This window comes from Erithacus rubecula, assembly GCF_903797595.1.
Source record: "Erithacus rubecula genome assembly, chromosome: 3".
NCBI lineage: Eukaryota > Metazoa > Chordata > Aves > Passeriformes > Muscicapidae > Erithacus > Erithacus rubecula.
The window spans coordinates 2892206-2910267 of record NC_136689.1 but is presented as its reverse complement, the minus strand read 5'-3'; the positions used below and the strand labels follow the sequence as shown (position 1 = coordinate 2910267).

The window sequence follows — 18062 nt, the reverse complement described above, 5'->3', positions numbered from 1 at the left end:
CCAGAGCTGATGGAGCCCACACAGCTTTTACAAGTTCATCACCCACATCTCGTTAATTGGACTTGTGCCAGGCAGAAAAAAAAAAATTAAAAATATTATCTGCTTTTCCTGGAGGTTTTATTTCCCTTGGCATGCAGTCAAAGAGAGAGAATTTTGACAGAAAGCTTCATGGAGCTGGAGGCTCTTTTCCAGCCTGATAGGATTATTTGATCAATCTCAACATCAAATGCAAGTAAGCAGTGGAAATATTTAGATTTGGTTCTTCTTTTTTTTTTCCTCAGGCAAAAGTTGATTTTCATTTGAGATTCACTCACTAAGTAATTCTTTTAAAATATATTAGTAGAAAATTTGAGAGATTGCTCTGAGTTTTTGTGTGCACTGGATGAGCCTTCTAGGTTTGTGAGCTGGTAAAATGGTGATGTGCAGAATTACAGATTTATTCCCCTTGAAAGCCAGTTTTTCACACCTCTGCCACTGGGACCAGAAAGAAGCAGGAGATGGGTTCCTCTACTGTGTTTACAATAAATTTCAAAGTTTGTTACCTGAAGCCTCATCTTTGAATGGATATTAAAAATCTGAATTTATTTTTAGCTTGTACAAGAAACCATAAGAGGTCAGAATAATCCTCTTTTGAAACTGTGAGTTTATATTCTTTAGAGAAAAGGCTTCAGTAAAAATAATCAATTATTTTAGGACAATTCTTTGGTAAGGAAGGATATTTTTTAAGAAAATAATCAGGATGGAAGAGTGAGTTTGTCTCACATACCCACAGAAATGGCTGCAGGATGAAGCAGAAACTTCTTTTCAGTTTTTAGACAAATTCCAAAATGAGCCAGTTCCCAAATCCTCACACAAATTACAGCCAACAGAAATTCACAGAATTTTATCAAATATATATTCCAAAGGTTTTTGGGTTTTGGGGTTTTTTTTTTTTGTTTTCTTGTTTTATTTAACCCAGCATTTCTGAAAGATAACAAAATGGCAGCAGGTTTCATACTTAAGGGAAATTTGTTTCTGGCATTTTTGAATGATTTAATTGGGATTAAGGAATGTCATTTTCTGGGAAAGTAGAGTCTGACCATTACTGTGTGATGCCACTATGGATTTTATGCTATTCCTATGAACCAAAAATAATTTTTCCTAGGGAAATTTACACTATTTATTATTCTAAACAAGAATTATTTTTTTTTTTTACAGAAAGAAGAACCAACCACAAAGTTCAATAACAGCGTGAGGAAAGGGATGGATTTCCACCATTAACATTTTTTTATCCCTTCTTCTCTTCCACAGGTTGCCCAGGAATGTGGGACAATATCACATGCTGGAAACCTGCAAGTGTGGGAGAAATTGTCTTTGTCAAGTGTCCTGCACTGTTCAGATTTATCATCTCTGAAGATGGTAAAGTATTTTCTCTTTGTTCTTCACCCCTGCCTGGTAAAGCCTTGTGTTCAGCATGAGTGTAAAACCTCACTTAGATCCTCAGGATAAAAAGAGACATCAAAAACTCCCCAGCTGGACTCCAGTTATAAATAAATTACAGAAAATCAGGATATTTGGGTGTAGATATGTGAGTGTGCACAGGGTGGGAGGGAAGGTGTGAAAAAAACCTTCAAACACTCCACAGTGTGAAAATATCACAAATTTGAGATGCTGAAGGGAGTATTCTGCCCTTGGGTCTCACTGAATTCAGTGGAACCCAAATCTGTGTTTGGGTCTTGGGTAACACAGCTGGAATCTATTTTAGCAAATAATTAAAAGGTAGAGCAGGTTCTGCTTGTGCTGAAGAACAAAGGTGTGAGATGAGCAGTGAGGAGCTCCCCTGTGGGGTCCAGGGAGGAATTAAAGATTTCTGGAGAGAGGCAGAAGTTCCATCACACTTTTTTCTGTGGTCTGTGGAAATGAGACATAACATCCTTCTGTCCCTGTGCAGGTAATGAACACAGATTGGGCCATGTGCCCCCAGCAGCCACTTCATCTGCTCTGTGCTCTGAGGAACAAATTCATCACTGTCCCCCAGGACCCTTCTCCCCAAAATTTATTTTACCTATTAATTATTCATTTACAGCCTTGAGTCCCAAAATCTTTTTTTTTTTTTTTTTTTTTTTTTTTTTGCATTGCCACACACACAGAGCAGCATTTTTAGGAGATAGGATTTCATATAAAGCTTCAGGAACTTTGAAATCTTCATTTTTAACACATCCACCCCAGGCAAATCCAATGTCACCAAACCATGACCCACTTTAGAAACAAAATTATCCCAATTTGATCTGTTTCAGGTCTCCAGTAAACAGTTACCTGTTAATGAAAAAAACCTTTTAAATAGAAATAGTTTTTATTTATGCAAAACAAATTATTGAAACAAAATTATTACATTTTATTATATTTATTTTACACTTAAACAAAAATTTTATTTGAATAAAATCAAGATTTTCATTGCATTTATTATATTTCTGGCTTCTACTTATTAAAAATAGGATTTTATTTATTTGCAAAAATTATTTAAACAAAAACAATAAAATAATTTGCATTAAAAAATAATTTCTTTCAATAAAAATAGTAAAACCTTTAGACAATTATATATATATAAGCTTATTTATATATTTATAGCTCTATTTATTTTAGCTATGTAAAATAAAGGGCTAAAAAACCATTTTTAAATATTTTTCCCAGGATTTCCAGATCTCCTCACATACTGTACTTTCCATTTGGCCTGTGGCAGGGTGACAATACAACCCTAATATTCCATCCAGTGCAAACATATGCCCCATTCCCTTATCTCCTCATGGGATCCCCAATAAAAGTGACAGCTGTCACCTCATGTAGGGCTGGGTTTGAGGAGTTTTTGGACATCTGTTCACCAGGAACAAACCCAAGATCCATAATTTGTGAGATAAACAAATAAACATTTAACCTGGAGTAGCTGGAAATCTCAGCAGATGTGGCTGGGATTGCACTGCTGACCCCAAGGTGGAATTATCAACATCCCAAAACACTCTCCTGGGTGAACCAGCATCAGCTTTGCCAACATTGCTGCTAATTTTAATTAGCCAAGTGTATTTGTTCAATGAGGGTTTAATGAAAAAAAAAGTCACATTTCACTATGGTTCCCTAAATAATGGGTTATTAGAGAACTATAATGTTTCTAAGACATGGATAATCATATTTTAGGATTGTTATAGTGTCCTCTGGCTGCTGCTCTGTTTCTAGAAGATGGAGCTAGGCTGGGCATGGACACTAATATTTATTAATAGCTAAATCAGTCCTAGTTCAGCAACATATTTATATGGCCACAAATAATTTTTATAAATGCAGCAATAACTTTAAATTATACTTTTAAAAGTTTGTGCTCTGAAGCACCTGTAGGTACAATATAATCACAGGGAAGTCATGGGGTGTGCTAATCTTGAAGAGTGGGTAGGAATTATCTCAGCTGGCTTTGGATATTTAAATTTATGGGTGAATTTATGAAGTGATCAGATGGATCTGGTTCAGTGAATAGAAATTAATGGGCACTTGCAGAAGGTGCTTTCTCTGACCCCTCTGAAATGCTTGTCTAGAGGTGAGGGAAGTCACTGTTTATTTTATGCATTTCAGAAAGGAATCTGACTGATTTCCAATGGGAAAAAAATAAATGTGACTACAAAAGAAAAATTAACTACCTAAGCTGTCATCTGGAGGGATGCTTTTTGGAAAAATTAGCTGTTTATTTAGCTAAAAATACCAGCTGTTGCTGGTTTTAACCTGCTCTGCTTTAACCTTCACTGCAGTTGAATCAAGGAGTAACACTTGATCTGCTGTCAACATCATGCAGAAAGTTCAAAGTGAAATTCTGTGTGCTTGGCAGCCCTGCCTTCTAAAACTTCATTTCACCTCTCTGGTCGTCCAAAATCACCAGAATTTTTCATTGCTTTCAGAAGCAGACTATGAACAAAAGGATTGTTCTCAAAATCTCTCTGCTGGAGATTCCTTTCCTCCAATGGAAAAAAATCTTATTAATTCCTGAGTCTTTTGTCCTCTTGTAAATGAGGGGTTATAGTGGTTTTCCTTCTAGATAGTTCCCAAAACTTATTTTTTTTCCTCTTCCACATTGATTTCTTTGGCTGATATCCATCAATCATTATTTCCACCAGGAGCTGTCACTTCCTTGACTATTCTCTTGTTAATATTTCTCCAGTGCCTTCCCAGCACTGGCTCCAGAAACATCCACTCCATAATAGGACAAATTTAAAACATTCTAAGGCATCTTCGCAGACATAAAAGGAAGAAATATCAAGTCAAGCTGTGATTTTACCTTTCAACAGGACACAGCAAGACCTAGAGATGGTCCTAACACAGAGATCTGCACTTCCAACTGGAGAATTTTCTCTTTTTTGTTTTTTTTTTCTCCCCTTTTCTTCTTTTTTACTAAAGGTGATGCTGTCTGACTATGGAAATCTGCAGAAGCAAAATCTCTGGGTTTTTTTCTGCTTTACACTGTGCAGCTGAAATATTCTGGAACCAATAAACATCCAAATGGACTATGGAATGAAACTCAATAACCAGACTTATTTTCAGTCCTTTGATTTGCAGTAAAAAAAAAAAAAAACAAAAAAAAACAAACGATAATAGAGAATTTCTGAGCATTGCCATATGCTCCATATTTGGAAAACACTTTCATTCACAAATCAAAATAATAAATATGAGCAGCTCTTACTGAATCTTTTAGCAATTCAGGCAGTTTTCTGGTGCTCAGTTTAGGACACTCCCTGATACATTTTCCACAAAACATGGTTCACTATGAACAACAGAGAAAATTCTCCAAATTTTTACCAAAGGCATAAAGCCTTTCCTATGTTGATACCAGGATTAAGGGTTTCTAATTAAAATCCAGTAGAATAAAAAGAATGTAATCAGGTATTAGAGAGTTTAAGAGGGAATTACATCCTGTGCTCACATTTCAGAACCAAACTCTTTGGTTTGTTGCTTCTCTTGGTTGAACACAATCAGTGCTCAGGCAATGAGCTCTGTTATTCCAAGAAATTGGAAATAGTCTGCCAGTGATCCCATTTGAAACACAGGGAAACACTCAAATACTTTGTTGTACTAATTAATTGATTAATTGATTCTTTAAGAACCCCTAAGTGCTGCATTAGAGGTGCCATGAGTGGACAGTGGGATTTATGGATGTGGGGTTAATTGGATTTGGGAAGCAGGCTGTGCCCAAGTTTAAATATTATCCCTAATCAATTAAAATAAAATGACAAGAGAAGTGCTAATGAGGAAGGAAGTGATGCTCCATCTTTGAATGTTCCTTTTCTGTCCTTTCTGGGGACACAGACCTGGTGAAGCCTTTAAAAGCTGAAAAGGGAAAATGGTGCAAAACCCCCAAACTGGGTGAAAAGACAATAAAAGTCGTTGACTTCCCGAAGTGAAAGCTGTTGAAAATATTTGCAGTTTCTATTAGTTTGGGTTATGTATTGATAGTTTTTTTGTTTAGACAGGAAGAAAAGACTGATAAAGGTCAGGGACCTCCTAAACACCCAGATATCCCTGGAAGATGGTGTGCTTATTTTCTACTGAGATAAAAGATTCAGGGTTTTGTTGCCACTACTGAAAGTAAGGTCAGCATTGCAGCAGAGTGAAATTGGAAATTGCATTTGCCTGTCAAAAGGCAAAAGATCAATGCAAAGGTCCAGATTTCTCTTCAAGGATGTTTTGCCTGGATGAGTATTCCAACATCCTGCTTGGAAAATGAGGGAAGGAAAAAAAACTGTTACCAAATTTTCTCTGGAAAACATGAATGACCCATGCCAGCACTGTCACCCATGTGAATAAAAATGATCTATTGAAGTTTATTTATATTTATTTATTGAAGGAACCAGGACTCTGAAACCTTTGTTTCATCCTTAACTTTATATAAGATCCTACATAGCAGTCACAATGAAGTTCAATGCAAAGGTATCTATTTTATATATGAACCATTAAAAAATTTAAAAAGAGAAAGAAAAAATAATATGTATAGAATGGCACTTGATAGATAACAAGTAATTTCCAGCTGGTTTTCACCCCTGGGCTTTGCACAGGCAGTAAAGCCAGGGGATTGCTCCAGCTTTTCCAAAGAGAGGATGACAAGCTATAATTAAACCTCCATGGTCACAGCATCCCAAAGCCCATCTGCAATGCAGAGAAAATGGGAGGAAAATGTTGTCATCAAAGAACAGTAACTCAATCTATGTTTCTAATCTGAGGCTGAGGCCTCTCAGATGTTTTCTAGCAGAAAGAAAAAGACATTTTATGGCCTTTCCCACCAAATTATGGGGACATGAGGCTCTGTGCCTCTGATACTCAAATGTGCAGCAATGAGCAGGAGTGTTTCAGTGAAATCAGGTCCTTGGTGCTCTGCAGGGGTCAGGGGGAAGCTGCAACACAGCTCAAGAGCTTTGTCAATGATCTGAGAGTTAATTTGGCCTTGGAGGAAAAAAATCTTGTATCTTCAGGAAGCATGCAAGGGTGGAAGATGCTGAGAGCTGCTGAGTGGTTTGGGGAACACTGGACTGCAAAAATTAATAGATTGAAGATCACTGTAGGGGCAACATGAGCAGATCCTTCAACCTTTCCTAACAGCTTTTGCTTTGTTCATGTTTCTCCTCTGGACTCAAATGACTGGGACAAGAGTTCAGGTGATTGCAGGATTTGAGGTGTGGTGGGCACACACTCATTCTTACCTTTGAGCAAGGCATTTAATTTGCCAATTTTATTCTTCTCTAGGAGTTATTTCAGAACTGACAATCTCCATTGGCCAACATTTCAAATGTTTTCATGGTTCTTTTTTGAAAAACTTTTGTTTTTCTCTCAAATGTGATTCCTGCCCTCTTCAGAGCTAGGAGACCCTTCAATAGTAATTGCATTGATCCTGCACTCTGATGGATGCTCCTGTGACAGCCAGACTCAAAGGAAGGACTCAGATAACGTTTAGATGATGCTTAGTTGCTATGGTGACCTCAGTCCACTTCTAGTTTCACATCCTTTAACAGGAAAGACGAAGAATAAAGCCATGATTTCCCTTAAATGTTATTGATCATATCTGTGCATCAGTCCCACCTTAGCCAGCCCTGTGTGATGTGGCCTTTCTGTTCTCCATATGGGACCTCACTGGAATTCTCCCATGGTTTCCAAGCCAGATTCCCTGGATCTTGTCCCTGTGCCCTGAAGTTAAACTGGAATATAGGAAGAAATTAATTATGTATCACTTCTTCCTTGCTTTTATTGCAATGTCTTGCACAAATCTCTGGGTAACAAAGGCTTTGCAGAAGGTTGGTCCCCTCATGGTAGGACAGATATCTAAACCAAATTATCCTCTGGAAATTCAAGTCTCTCTGTCCCTTAAGGGAGAAGACTTAAAACCCTGGTGAACTTCAGGCAGATAAACTGCATGGAATGAGTTTGCTCCACAGGATCACTTACCCAGATGTCCTTGGGCACCAGCTCTTATTCAAACACATAAATATGAACAAGGCTTCCTAATCTTATTCTTGATTATCCTCCACTCCAGTTTTCTTGTTTTCTAAATAAAATGAACCCCAGTTCATTTTGTACTGTCTCTGTGTGAGCATTATGTTCACAAATCCCTTTGTCAAGGCAAATGGAGGTATACAGTAAATGATGGAATAATAGAATCCCAGAATGATTGGGGTTGGAAAGGACCTAAAAAATCTTCTCAGTTCCATCTCCTGCCATGGGCAGGGACACCTTCCACTGTCCCAGGTTGCTCCAAGCCCTGTCCAACCTTGGACACTTCCAGGGATCCAGGGGCAGCCACAGCTTCCCTGGGCAATCTGTGCCAGGGCCTCCCCATCCTCACAGGAGAGAATTTTTCCTAATATCCTACTTAACCCTGCCCTCTGTCAGTTTGAAGCCACTATCCCATGTTCTGTCACCTCCTGTTCATATATAAATGACTTTTAATCTGTAGTTTAAAGTATTGGCCTTAGGGCATGAGGCTGGAGAGACCCAAGCCCCTGGAAATAGTTGGACAATAATAAGTGGGAAGCACTTAACACAGGAAAAGGTGTGTGAACCTGTAGGACCATGCACTTTGGGACCTTGCCTGCCTGCTCCTTCCTACAGATCCTGCTGATATAACTGCAAAATCCAAGCAGCTAATCCTGGATTAATCAGTCAATTATGGAATCATATAATGGTTTCAGTTGTAAATAACCTTAAAGATCATCTAGTCCCATCCCTGCCATGGGCAGGAACAGCTTCCACTATCCCAGGTTGCTCCAAGCCCCATCCAGCCTGACTTTGGACACTTCCAGGGATCCAGGGACAGCCACAACTTCTCTGGAAAACACAAAGAGCCCCAACAAAGGAGCTGGGATGGCAGGATAATGTGTGTGTGGGATGGTGTGTGTGCAGGCACAGGATGGGGCAGAGGGCTGCTGTCCCTTCTAGGGAAGCAGCAGGCAGGGTATGGGATCAGAACCCGTGTGGGGAGCTCAGAGAGCTGCAGAAAAGCTGCTAAGTAGCCTGCTGCTCCCGACTGTGGCTTTGCCAGCCGGCTGAACAGATTGCTGGAGCAGAGAGCAGCAGGCAGCCATGGGAGGGCAGGGAGGAGGCTCAGCCTGGTGGATGCGTGGAGTTGGGAGCACCAGCTTACAGATTTATTTCATGTTTAGGAATCAAATGTAGAACTTCTAATCAGTTCTATATAGAACAGGAAAGAAAAAAATTAAACTCCTGCCCAGTCATGATGTTATCCATAGAGATGGACAGCATAATAACAAGGGCTTGTAAATATTTTTCACAGCATCTCCCTGCCTCGCTGCATTTTCTGTAGGGACACCATGTGCAGGCTTTGCATATTGATCTTAATGCTGTCAGAATCCAAAACCTTTTAGAGAATTTCCTTTGTGCAGCAGCCCTTCAACAATACTGATATGAGAACAACAGGACCATGGGAGAAGCCAGGGCAAGCCAATTCAGGAGAGAACAGCTTTGGAAGCCTTTCATCCCCTCCCGCCCCACCACTAATAAGGGACAAACGCTGGAACAAAAGGGTTAAATGCAAGTTGTGTTCAGATAAACAAAGCCATGGGAGGGCAGGCAGGTGGAGAGCAGCCAGCACAGATTTGGCACCGAGGAGGAGATCTAAAAGGCTCTGAGGCTCATCATGCACAGGCTGGTTCTTGGCTTCAGCTTCCCCATCCCCGTCCACTTTACATTGGAGCAATTGCTGTCGTCGAGTTTCTCGTCAGTTGTTGCATAGTGAGGAGTGAGTTATGAGTTCTGGGTCTCAGTAAATAAAAATCAAAGAGGAAAGTCTGATAAATGTGCAAGAAAAGGGCAGGAAAGATCTGGGTCTCTGCCACCAGCTCTATGGGGAGCCATTGGCAAGTCCTTGGAGATTTTTTCCTTCCTCTTTTCCTGCAGAAAATAGAAATAAGGAGTATTTTCTGTACTTGCTCTTAAGAACTGGTAACTCAGCATTCTGATAGATCTTCCCTAGGATCTCTAAGCAGTGCTGCAAATAACATCTAATTAGCAATGTCAATTAAAGCATTAATTGTAGATTTACTTCCCAAAGAGTGACACTTACTTAAGCCTGGTCAAGCAGTGAATAACCCAGCCTGTCAATACACTGGATAAACCTTCCTGTGTCAAGGACAGTAGCAGCTTCCTCAGGAGTTCATTGACTGATAAGAGCAATTATTGATTTAATAAGTGCTGCTCTAAGGCACTGTTTAGTGTCTGCTGTCGTGTCCAAATTTCTATATTTTGAGTTTAATTGCATGTGAGAAGCACAGATGTCATTCAAATAAGTCATAAAATCATGACATTTAAGATGCTGTTATCATAGAATAGTAGAATTATAGAATGGTTTGGGTTGGATAAGATCTTAAAGCTCATCTAGTGACACCCCCTGCCATGGGCTGGAACACATTCCACTATCCCAGGTTGCTCCATCCATCTTGGCCTTGGACAATTCCAGGGATCCAGGGACAGCCACAGCTTCTCTGGTCACCCTGTGCCAGGGTCTCCCCATCCTTTGAGTAAAAATTTCTTCCTAATACCCAACCTAAACCTGCCCACTTTCAGTTTAAAGCCATTTCTCCTCATCCTGTCACTACATGCTCTTCTCAAAAGTCCCTTGGAAACATAACCCTCAAATTAAACTCCTGAAAAATGTGTTTCCAGTGAAAATGCAGATGAAAATCATGTTTTATTTATTCTTCATTTCTGAGAGAGCAATGCATTTCATTAGGCCATTGTATAATCACATCAATGGGTTTTCTCTTCTTCATCAGTGAAGTCAAAACCACCAATTTCTCATTGTTTGTGTCCTAAGAGCAGAAAAACACAAAGTTTTGTGGGAAAGCCTACGCAGTGAGGGGTCCTGTATTCCTGCCCACTCCTTCACTGGCAGCAGAGTAAATTTACTGAGCTCTCTGGAGTCTTGAAGACACTAAGGTGAAAATATAACCCATAAAAACAATGTTTTGAGGTAACATTGTGAAAAATGAGAGTGACTCTGCCTGGAATTCCTTACAACCCTTTAAATGCAAGGTCAGGTCTTGTCACTCTCTATGTAAAAATGTTAAATGTTGTGCACAAAATTAATCCATTTGAACTCCATTTCATTCTCAGACATGTGAGGGAACAGCACCAAAGCCATGAATTTCTGCCCAGTAAATATCCATAATATCCATATTTTGCTGCAGAATACAGAAACTTGCACTGAAGGCAGCAGCAAAAGTGTGCAGGAATTCAAAGGTTTATGGTGGCTGTATGTTCCTTCATGTCCTTTTATATATAAATAAATATATTTTTTAAATATATATTTGCATATAAATTTATATGTTTATATACAAGATATATTTTATATATTTATATATATGTTTACATATTATAGACATATTATATTTATATATTTGTTGTATATTTATATATAAATATATATGTTTATATAAAATGTATCTATGTATTTTATATAAATATATCTGTTTATATATATCAGTTTGTATATATAAAATAAAAACATAAAATACGTATAAATATATATATAAATATGTAAATATGAAAATGCATAAATATAAAAATACATAAATATACTTTTGTGTGTAGATATGTTTATACACAAATATATTTTATACATTTATATAAATACATATATTTAAATAATTACATAGAAATACAAAAAAATGTATTCATACACCCACAAATGTAATTGTATATGTGTTCATTTTATTCCAACACTCAGTAGATGACCTTTGATTTTGTTGTAACTCAAGGCATGATGTTCAATGTAAATCTAATTAACTTCCTGGTATCTTAAGTTATTAGTGAAAATTGAGTTGATGAATCAAGCCTAAAAGCCTGTACAGACAAATGTTGTGCTGGAACTTTCTTCAGTACATTAGTTAGGACTCAGACATAGAAATATATGCTAATAAAAGGCTTGTTTGCTCCTACAAATCAGAAAATTAATGTAGCTGAGAAAGTAAATCCCTTCATAATGTCTAAACACAGTGAAATGTAATAATAATTTCAGTATATATATAAAATATTTCTGTAACAAGCCTATTCATTTCTTTAAAACTGCATTAATGTGTTTTAGCTGTTATTACAGATGTCATGAAATTAAAAATGAACTAAAATTTAAAATTTAACATCAATGAGATTAATTGCTATCTATATTTTAAATGAAATAATGATAATTTTTGCTTCATGCTTTTAAATTGTAGGGCAAAAATAGCTGCATTCAAAACATTTAAATTTAAGAGAAATGTCTTTTTCTGAGCCATCACTGTAAAATGCAGGATGCCAGGAACATCAGGCATCACTCACCTTAATACTGGTCTTGCTCCAGAAATGATTCTGCACATTTTAAAGTCAGATTACTCTACAAATGATAAACTAAAAGTGGATTTTTATAAGTCAAAGAGGCTTTGGGGAGTTTTCTTGCAGCTTTTTCTACCCTGCTTGTGTGGGTCAGTGTGAGGCACAGGCTGCTGAGACAGTGACCTCACTTAAGGGACAAGTTCCATCAGAGCTGCTGGTTTGAGTGGCAGAAGAATGCTATGAAAAACCAAGTGATAAAGGAGCAGTGGTTTTCTCTTTGATCCTCTGGTTGCCTGACAAACCCACAGATAAAAATTCCCACACCACAACCTGAACATCCATGCTCTGAATTCAGATTTTAGCAACAATTTCCTAAAACTGAGCTAGATGTCTGCTGATCAACCCGGGGTTTGGTGGGTTTGGGAGGACAAAAGATCTCTCCAAACTATTCTGCAGAGCCCTATCCCTGGAAATTCTGCCAGGAATGTGGAGCCACAGCATCTCCCAGCTCAGCTCAAACACCTTGGCTGGGAAATTGCTCAGACACCTCCCCAACATCTGCAGACACCCAGGAATCAGTCACAGAATATCCTGAGCTGGAAGGGACCCACAAACTCATCCAGCCCAGCTCCTGTCCCTGCTCAAAATCCCACCCTGTGCATCCCTGGGATGTTTATCCAAAAGCTCCTGGAGCAGCCTTGGGAATGTGACTGCTCTGGGGGAAGAATCTGTCCCTAAAATCCAGGCTAAATCCTTCCTGTGGAATCCTGGCAGCAGCTGGAGTTGGGCAGGGAGGATGGAGGCTGCAGATGTTCTCCCTGTGGCTGCCAGCATCAGCCCTCCAAAGTCCCCAGTGGGTTGGAAGTGTAGGATTGATGTTCAATAATCCATCCAAAATCACAGTGCAGCCTGCCTGATGCTTCAGATGAGTTTTCTATACTCCCACCATCATTTTCACATTAAACCCTCTTTTATTTCTGTCTTAAAAAAGTATAAAAGCACATCTGATTTACTTAAGAGATGACACAGAAATCAAGGAATTTTAAATTATTATGTAAATTATAAAATAATTTTTTTAAAAGCATTTTATGCTGGGCTGAGAAGACTCCTGTTATTATTTCATGTCTTTAGATTCTTTCTCCTTTCCCATAGGATCAAAATCAGTCTTTGTTGGATTTTACTTTTTAAAAAAAAACTCTTCTCACAATTTGGCAAAGGTTTTTCCCATCCCTAATTAACATTTGACCTGGGGTTAAAAGGGGAACAACCTGAAGCCCTGTGGCTGCTCCAGAGGATGCAGAACTAAACTGAGGTGGACATTCAACCTGCTGTAGTGGTCAGTGGAGTGCTGGGAATGTTTTTCTCTGTTTTTTCCTTTGTTTTTATTCTCTGTTTTATTTTCCTGGCCACATTCAGAGAGATTTGCAGCAGCTCCCTGAGGCTGCACAGTGCAGCAGCTCCACTCCCTGGCTCAAGGCTGCTCCTCCTCCTGCAGCCACCCAGGATTCAGCAAACTCTGATTTCAGCCCAAACTGGATTAAACATTGAGCACAGGGGGTTGGGAGCTTGGTTTGGCATCATTCCAATGATTAATTTCAGAAGAACAGAAGAAAGGGAAAGGGAGTTTTCTAATGTAAACCCAAATTTTTATAATTTCCCACTGTCCTAGTTGTGTTTTTAAGCAGGATGGGTTTGGGCACAGTGTTTTGGAAATGTGTGAGTCTTTCTTACTTCAGAATATTCCCTTAAAAATAATTTTTTAAAATTCACAATAAAAGCTCCTACATCCATTTTTATTATTTTTCCTAGAGTCTGATGAAACTTCATGATAACCAGATATTTTGCACTATCAACTATCTTCTGAAAATCCTTTTCCACTCGTAAATACACAGGACTAATACAGAAATGCAGATTCGAACTTGAAGTTCTTCTCTGGGCTCTGCTACATCCATTCATCTTATGGGAGTCAAACTTTTATCAAAATTAAATTGCAACCTATTATCATTATAAATTGATTATTTTCATTCTTCCAATTTCAGGTTGGGAAGTGGATAATTTGGGGCAAACCCATGCAGGTAAGAACCACTTGTGCTGCCTGAGTCCTTGGTACTTCTGTTCCCAAAAATTTTGTGCACATGATAATTCCTGATTATTAAAATATTGTCTGTGTATCAACCATTATGACAATGATTCATTTATTTAACTGTAGTACTTGCACAAAAACTGCAATGAAAAATCTCATAAATCTCTATAAATCAATATGATTTTACCTAAAGACACAACATTAACCTATCTTATTTAAATCAATTAGCTACTGCTCTTTGTCATTGATGGATGGAAATGATTTTTCAGTAATTCTCTGAAAACTGATCATATTTAAATACCTGTGAGTTATAAATGTAAATTCCTATAGAAATAATATTTGACTTCTATATTTTTACAGTAAACTTTGCCCCTGTGTTTTTAGTTCTAAATTTAGAGGTTCAGCTTTGATTTAAACTCTCAAGTAAAGCTGTGTTTACTTCCTGAAAAGACAGCAGCAAGTATTTATTGCTTTTGGACTTGATCTAAACACATAAAAATCAATTGCACTCCATTCACTGATTTCCACAGAGACCAGTTTGGGCTCTAATAGAAAACACAATCAAAACAATTTCATAGCAAATTTCCACTTTTCTAGGTGATTATGACCTGCTGGAAAGCACAGCCCAGTCTCTCCTAGGTAAGAAACAAAATCATGGAAATTTTAGTCTCTCTTTTTCTTTATCTTTGTTAAAAAGGAAGTTCTCAGCTTTTTTTTTTTTTTTCCTGCAATTTAGGTATTATTTTCTAATCAGTTCTAATTGTTATGACATTTTCTGCTCTGTTACTTTTAGCAATATTATGAAAATTTATTCCTCCTCTATTAAGCCTTGCAATCTAAGAAGTGTGCTGCTATAAATGATATCTACCTGCTTAACAGTAATTACTAAATGGTGTTAAAGAAATTCAGCATCATGATTCAGTGCTTTTTTTTCCATAGAAAATTAGGGATGAATGTGTGAAAGTAATTTAACAAAATTTGCTGAGTAATGCAATGTTCTTAAATGAATGCTGTGATTAAAGAGATATATTCTGCTGCATGGATGGCAAACAGATTCTCTAAATTAAGGTTAAAAATGAGGTTATGAGATACTAAACTGCTCTAAGAATGCAAACAGCAAAAACCAAACTCAGAACTTGGAAATTTCCATCAGTTTTGGTCAAGGTGCAACTGAAACTCCAAAACTGTGATCATTTAATAAATATTGGCTGTTCCTTTGTGCTGGAGAGGAAGTGTAGCAACAACCCATCCCTAATTTTTTTTTAGGAAAGTCACTGAAGTTTGGGAAGAATAATGGTGCTTCAAAAAGCCCCATAGGAGCTGTCCCACCTCAGGGACATTACCTTTGTAGGTAAATGAGTGTTAGGAGATTCTTCCTCTTCTGCCCCCAACTCTTCATTCCCACTGTGGTTTTAAAGCTTAAGTGTGTCAGTGAAAGCATTTAGGAGCTGGTTCTTATATGAGATTAGCCCCCAAAAAAGTTATATTTGAGCCAATATTTGCTTAAAATTAAGGTTATAAATCAGGATTGAAATAATAAATGGACAGAGGAACATGAGAAGCTCTGAATACACCAGCTGAGGCCATTCTGGGCATCTGGAGGTGGAAATGAACACATTGTCATGAAGACAGGGATGGGAGAGAGATTCCCAGTCCATGTTCCTTTGTTTTCTGCAGGCCCTTCCCATAAAGTCCCTCTGAGATCAGAGCCTGGGCTTGGAGATAAACAAGTGGGATGTGTGTTCTCTGCCTGCAGGAGAGCAATGCAGCTGCCTCTCCATGGATATAAAACCATGGTTATCTGAGATATCCCACAGTCTCCTGACTGGCCCAATTCCATGCATGTGTCTCAGATAAAACCATTAAAAACAGCACAAAGGGCCTGTTTTTAAGCACTGGACTTCCCCTTTGGCCAGGTGTATTTTTGTCAAAACTCTACTCCTGAGGTGCCTTTTTTAAAAAAACGGACATTTAGTTGAACCCTTATTTAGGAATCTACTTTAGAATGAGATTTTTGGTGGCCTGGAGACACTGAATGTACTGATTAAATAATTTTGCTCTCTGGTGGCTAAATGTAGTAATAGCCACCCCTAGGTGCCTGCTGTAGGACTGGATCATTAAAGACATCATTACATTTCCAGAATTAAATCTATGGATAGGCAGATAAACAGTGCTTCCAATAGAACTGTGGGTTGCTTTTTTGGGTTTTTTTTTTTGCACTACGAGGAGGAAGGGGATGTCTTAGGTTTTTTTCTGGGGATGTCACATTCCCACCTGCCCTTGGCACAGGGGACATCAGCAGGAATTGCACTGAAGATGGCTGGTCTGAACCTTTCCCTCATTATTATGATGCCTGCGGCTTCGATGAGAACGAAACAGAGTCGGATAACCAGGTGGGAATTAATCTCATAATTAAAAACAAATGAAGGGGGGAGGGGGGAGGCAGCAGACTGCTTTCTGTCCAGCCTCTGGTCATGTTCTGATTTGATAGTCATTAGAACAAACAATTAGGTGTACATGGGTATAAAACTGTGAGAAGTGAGATCTGAATCCTTCCTGGGCCTTTATTGAATATTTACAGAAGATGAGCTATTAGTGCTGATGGAACTTCTACAATCACAGGATAACCCTCAATTCCAATTCTGTTGATAAAGAATCTCTTAGCCAAATCTTTTTTTTTCTACACATACTTATTTAAAAAGTGCAAATAGGCTTTTCTAGCTCACTGGTAAATAACCTCATGGTGTGCAGACCCAGCCATAGAGCAGAGCTTGATGTGCAGTGGGATCTCAGAGGAAATGAGGAGAAGCCAGGCTGTCCAAGACACAAATCCTGCACTTGGCAGAGGCTGTCAATGAACCCTCTAACCCTGTGGTTTTTTGCCTCTCAAGGATTACTACTATCTCTCAGTGAAGGCTCTGTACACGGTGGGATACAGCACTTCCCTGGTGTCCCTCACCACTGCCATGGTCATCCTGTGCCGCTTCAGGTGAGTGGGGACACGAGCTGGGAGGAGGGAACTGGAGCTCAGCTGCCCCAAAACACAGTTAAGTGTCACAGCACAAGCTGGGTTGTAGCTGGGCAATTAATTTGGCCATAAATAAGAGGTTCTATTCTGTGAGGTTACGACCTCTGGTGCTGTAGGCACCAACTTTGTTGGGTTATCTTAAACGAGCAAAGGAGCTAATAGTTGCTAAAAGGTTATTTATTGCAGAAGCACATCAGTCTCAAAAGGCACAGTCACAGATGTCACAGTCCATGCTGGGTTTTGGTATAAAGTCCCAAATAGAAGCAGAAGCTGCTCTTGTCAAAGGTCCCAGGAAGCTGATGGTGCTGCAGCAGCTCCTGTCTTCTTCTTGGGTGTTGATGATGATGGGGGAGAGCAAAGCAAAGCAATAGAAAAGCAATGGCAAAAGCTGTAGAAAAACCACCAACTCTCCTCAATGCATGCTCTTATGTAGAATCTTCCCAACAAGCCAAGATACAAACTCAGATCACCACTCCTTAACCTGTTAGAATTCTATTTTCTTAACACTCCAGGTTATGTATAGAACTACACATACAACCTGTCTTGTTCTATCTGAAAAATGTCAGCAATATTCTTACTAGAGCTCTATTATGTCTGAACACTGCCTAAAACTACAGTCCTGGAGCCTCCACTGAAAACACCAGTGTGTTTTTCAACCTTCACTAGAACACACACTTCTACTCTGGCATTTGAACCTTTCACTTACTAAAAGCATCAGAGCTCACACTAAAACTTACTGACTCACTTGCTTATCCTAAAACTTAAACTTACACCTCTGCCTTATTTGTGAGTGGCTTAATGTACTTCAATCCATCCACAGGCTTTAATTCAATCCCTGCACTCTGATTTCTCCCTGAAGAATTCAGAGACCCCAGACTCACTGACTCCAACATGGTTCAAGTAGCCTGGCTTGATAAACAGGCCCCTGGGTGAACAGTAATGGGATGGATTCAAACCCAAACAAGGATTTCACCCAATGAGTTCCATCCTAAGCTGCAGAGAGCTGAGTAATCCAAACTCCCAACCAATCATATGTGTTTGCCTGGGAGCTCCAAACTCTCTATTAAGGACAGTTCACAAGAATGAAACACTTTTGTCACACGGACCATAGAGTGCTGTGTCTACCTGGCA

General features: G+C 38.8%; 1 protein-coding gene across 4 annotated transcripts in view; it reads left to right on the top strand.

Annotated features, from left to right (window-relative positions):
• The window catches only part of ADCYAP1R1 (ADCYAP receptor type I), a 135820-nt gene that overhangs the window by 81679 nt on the left and 36079 nt on the right, over nt 1-18062 (top strand). For all 4 annotated transcript variants that reach the window (XM_079300502.1, XM_079300504.1, XM_079300503.1 and 1 more), the window contains 5 exons: nt 1291-1398; nt 13860-13895; nt 14501-14542; nt 16193-16296; nt 16795-16892. In XM_079300502.1, the coding sequence (XP_079156628.1) occupies nt 1291-1398; nt 13860-13895; nt 14501-14542; nt 16193-16296; nt 16795-16892 (388 nt within the window). The remainder of the gene's footprint in view (nt 1-1290; nt 1399-13859; nt 13896-14500; nt 14543-16192; nt 16297-16794; nt 16893-18062) is intronic.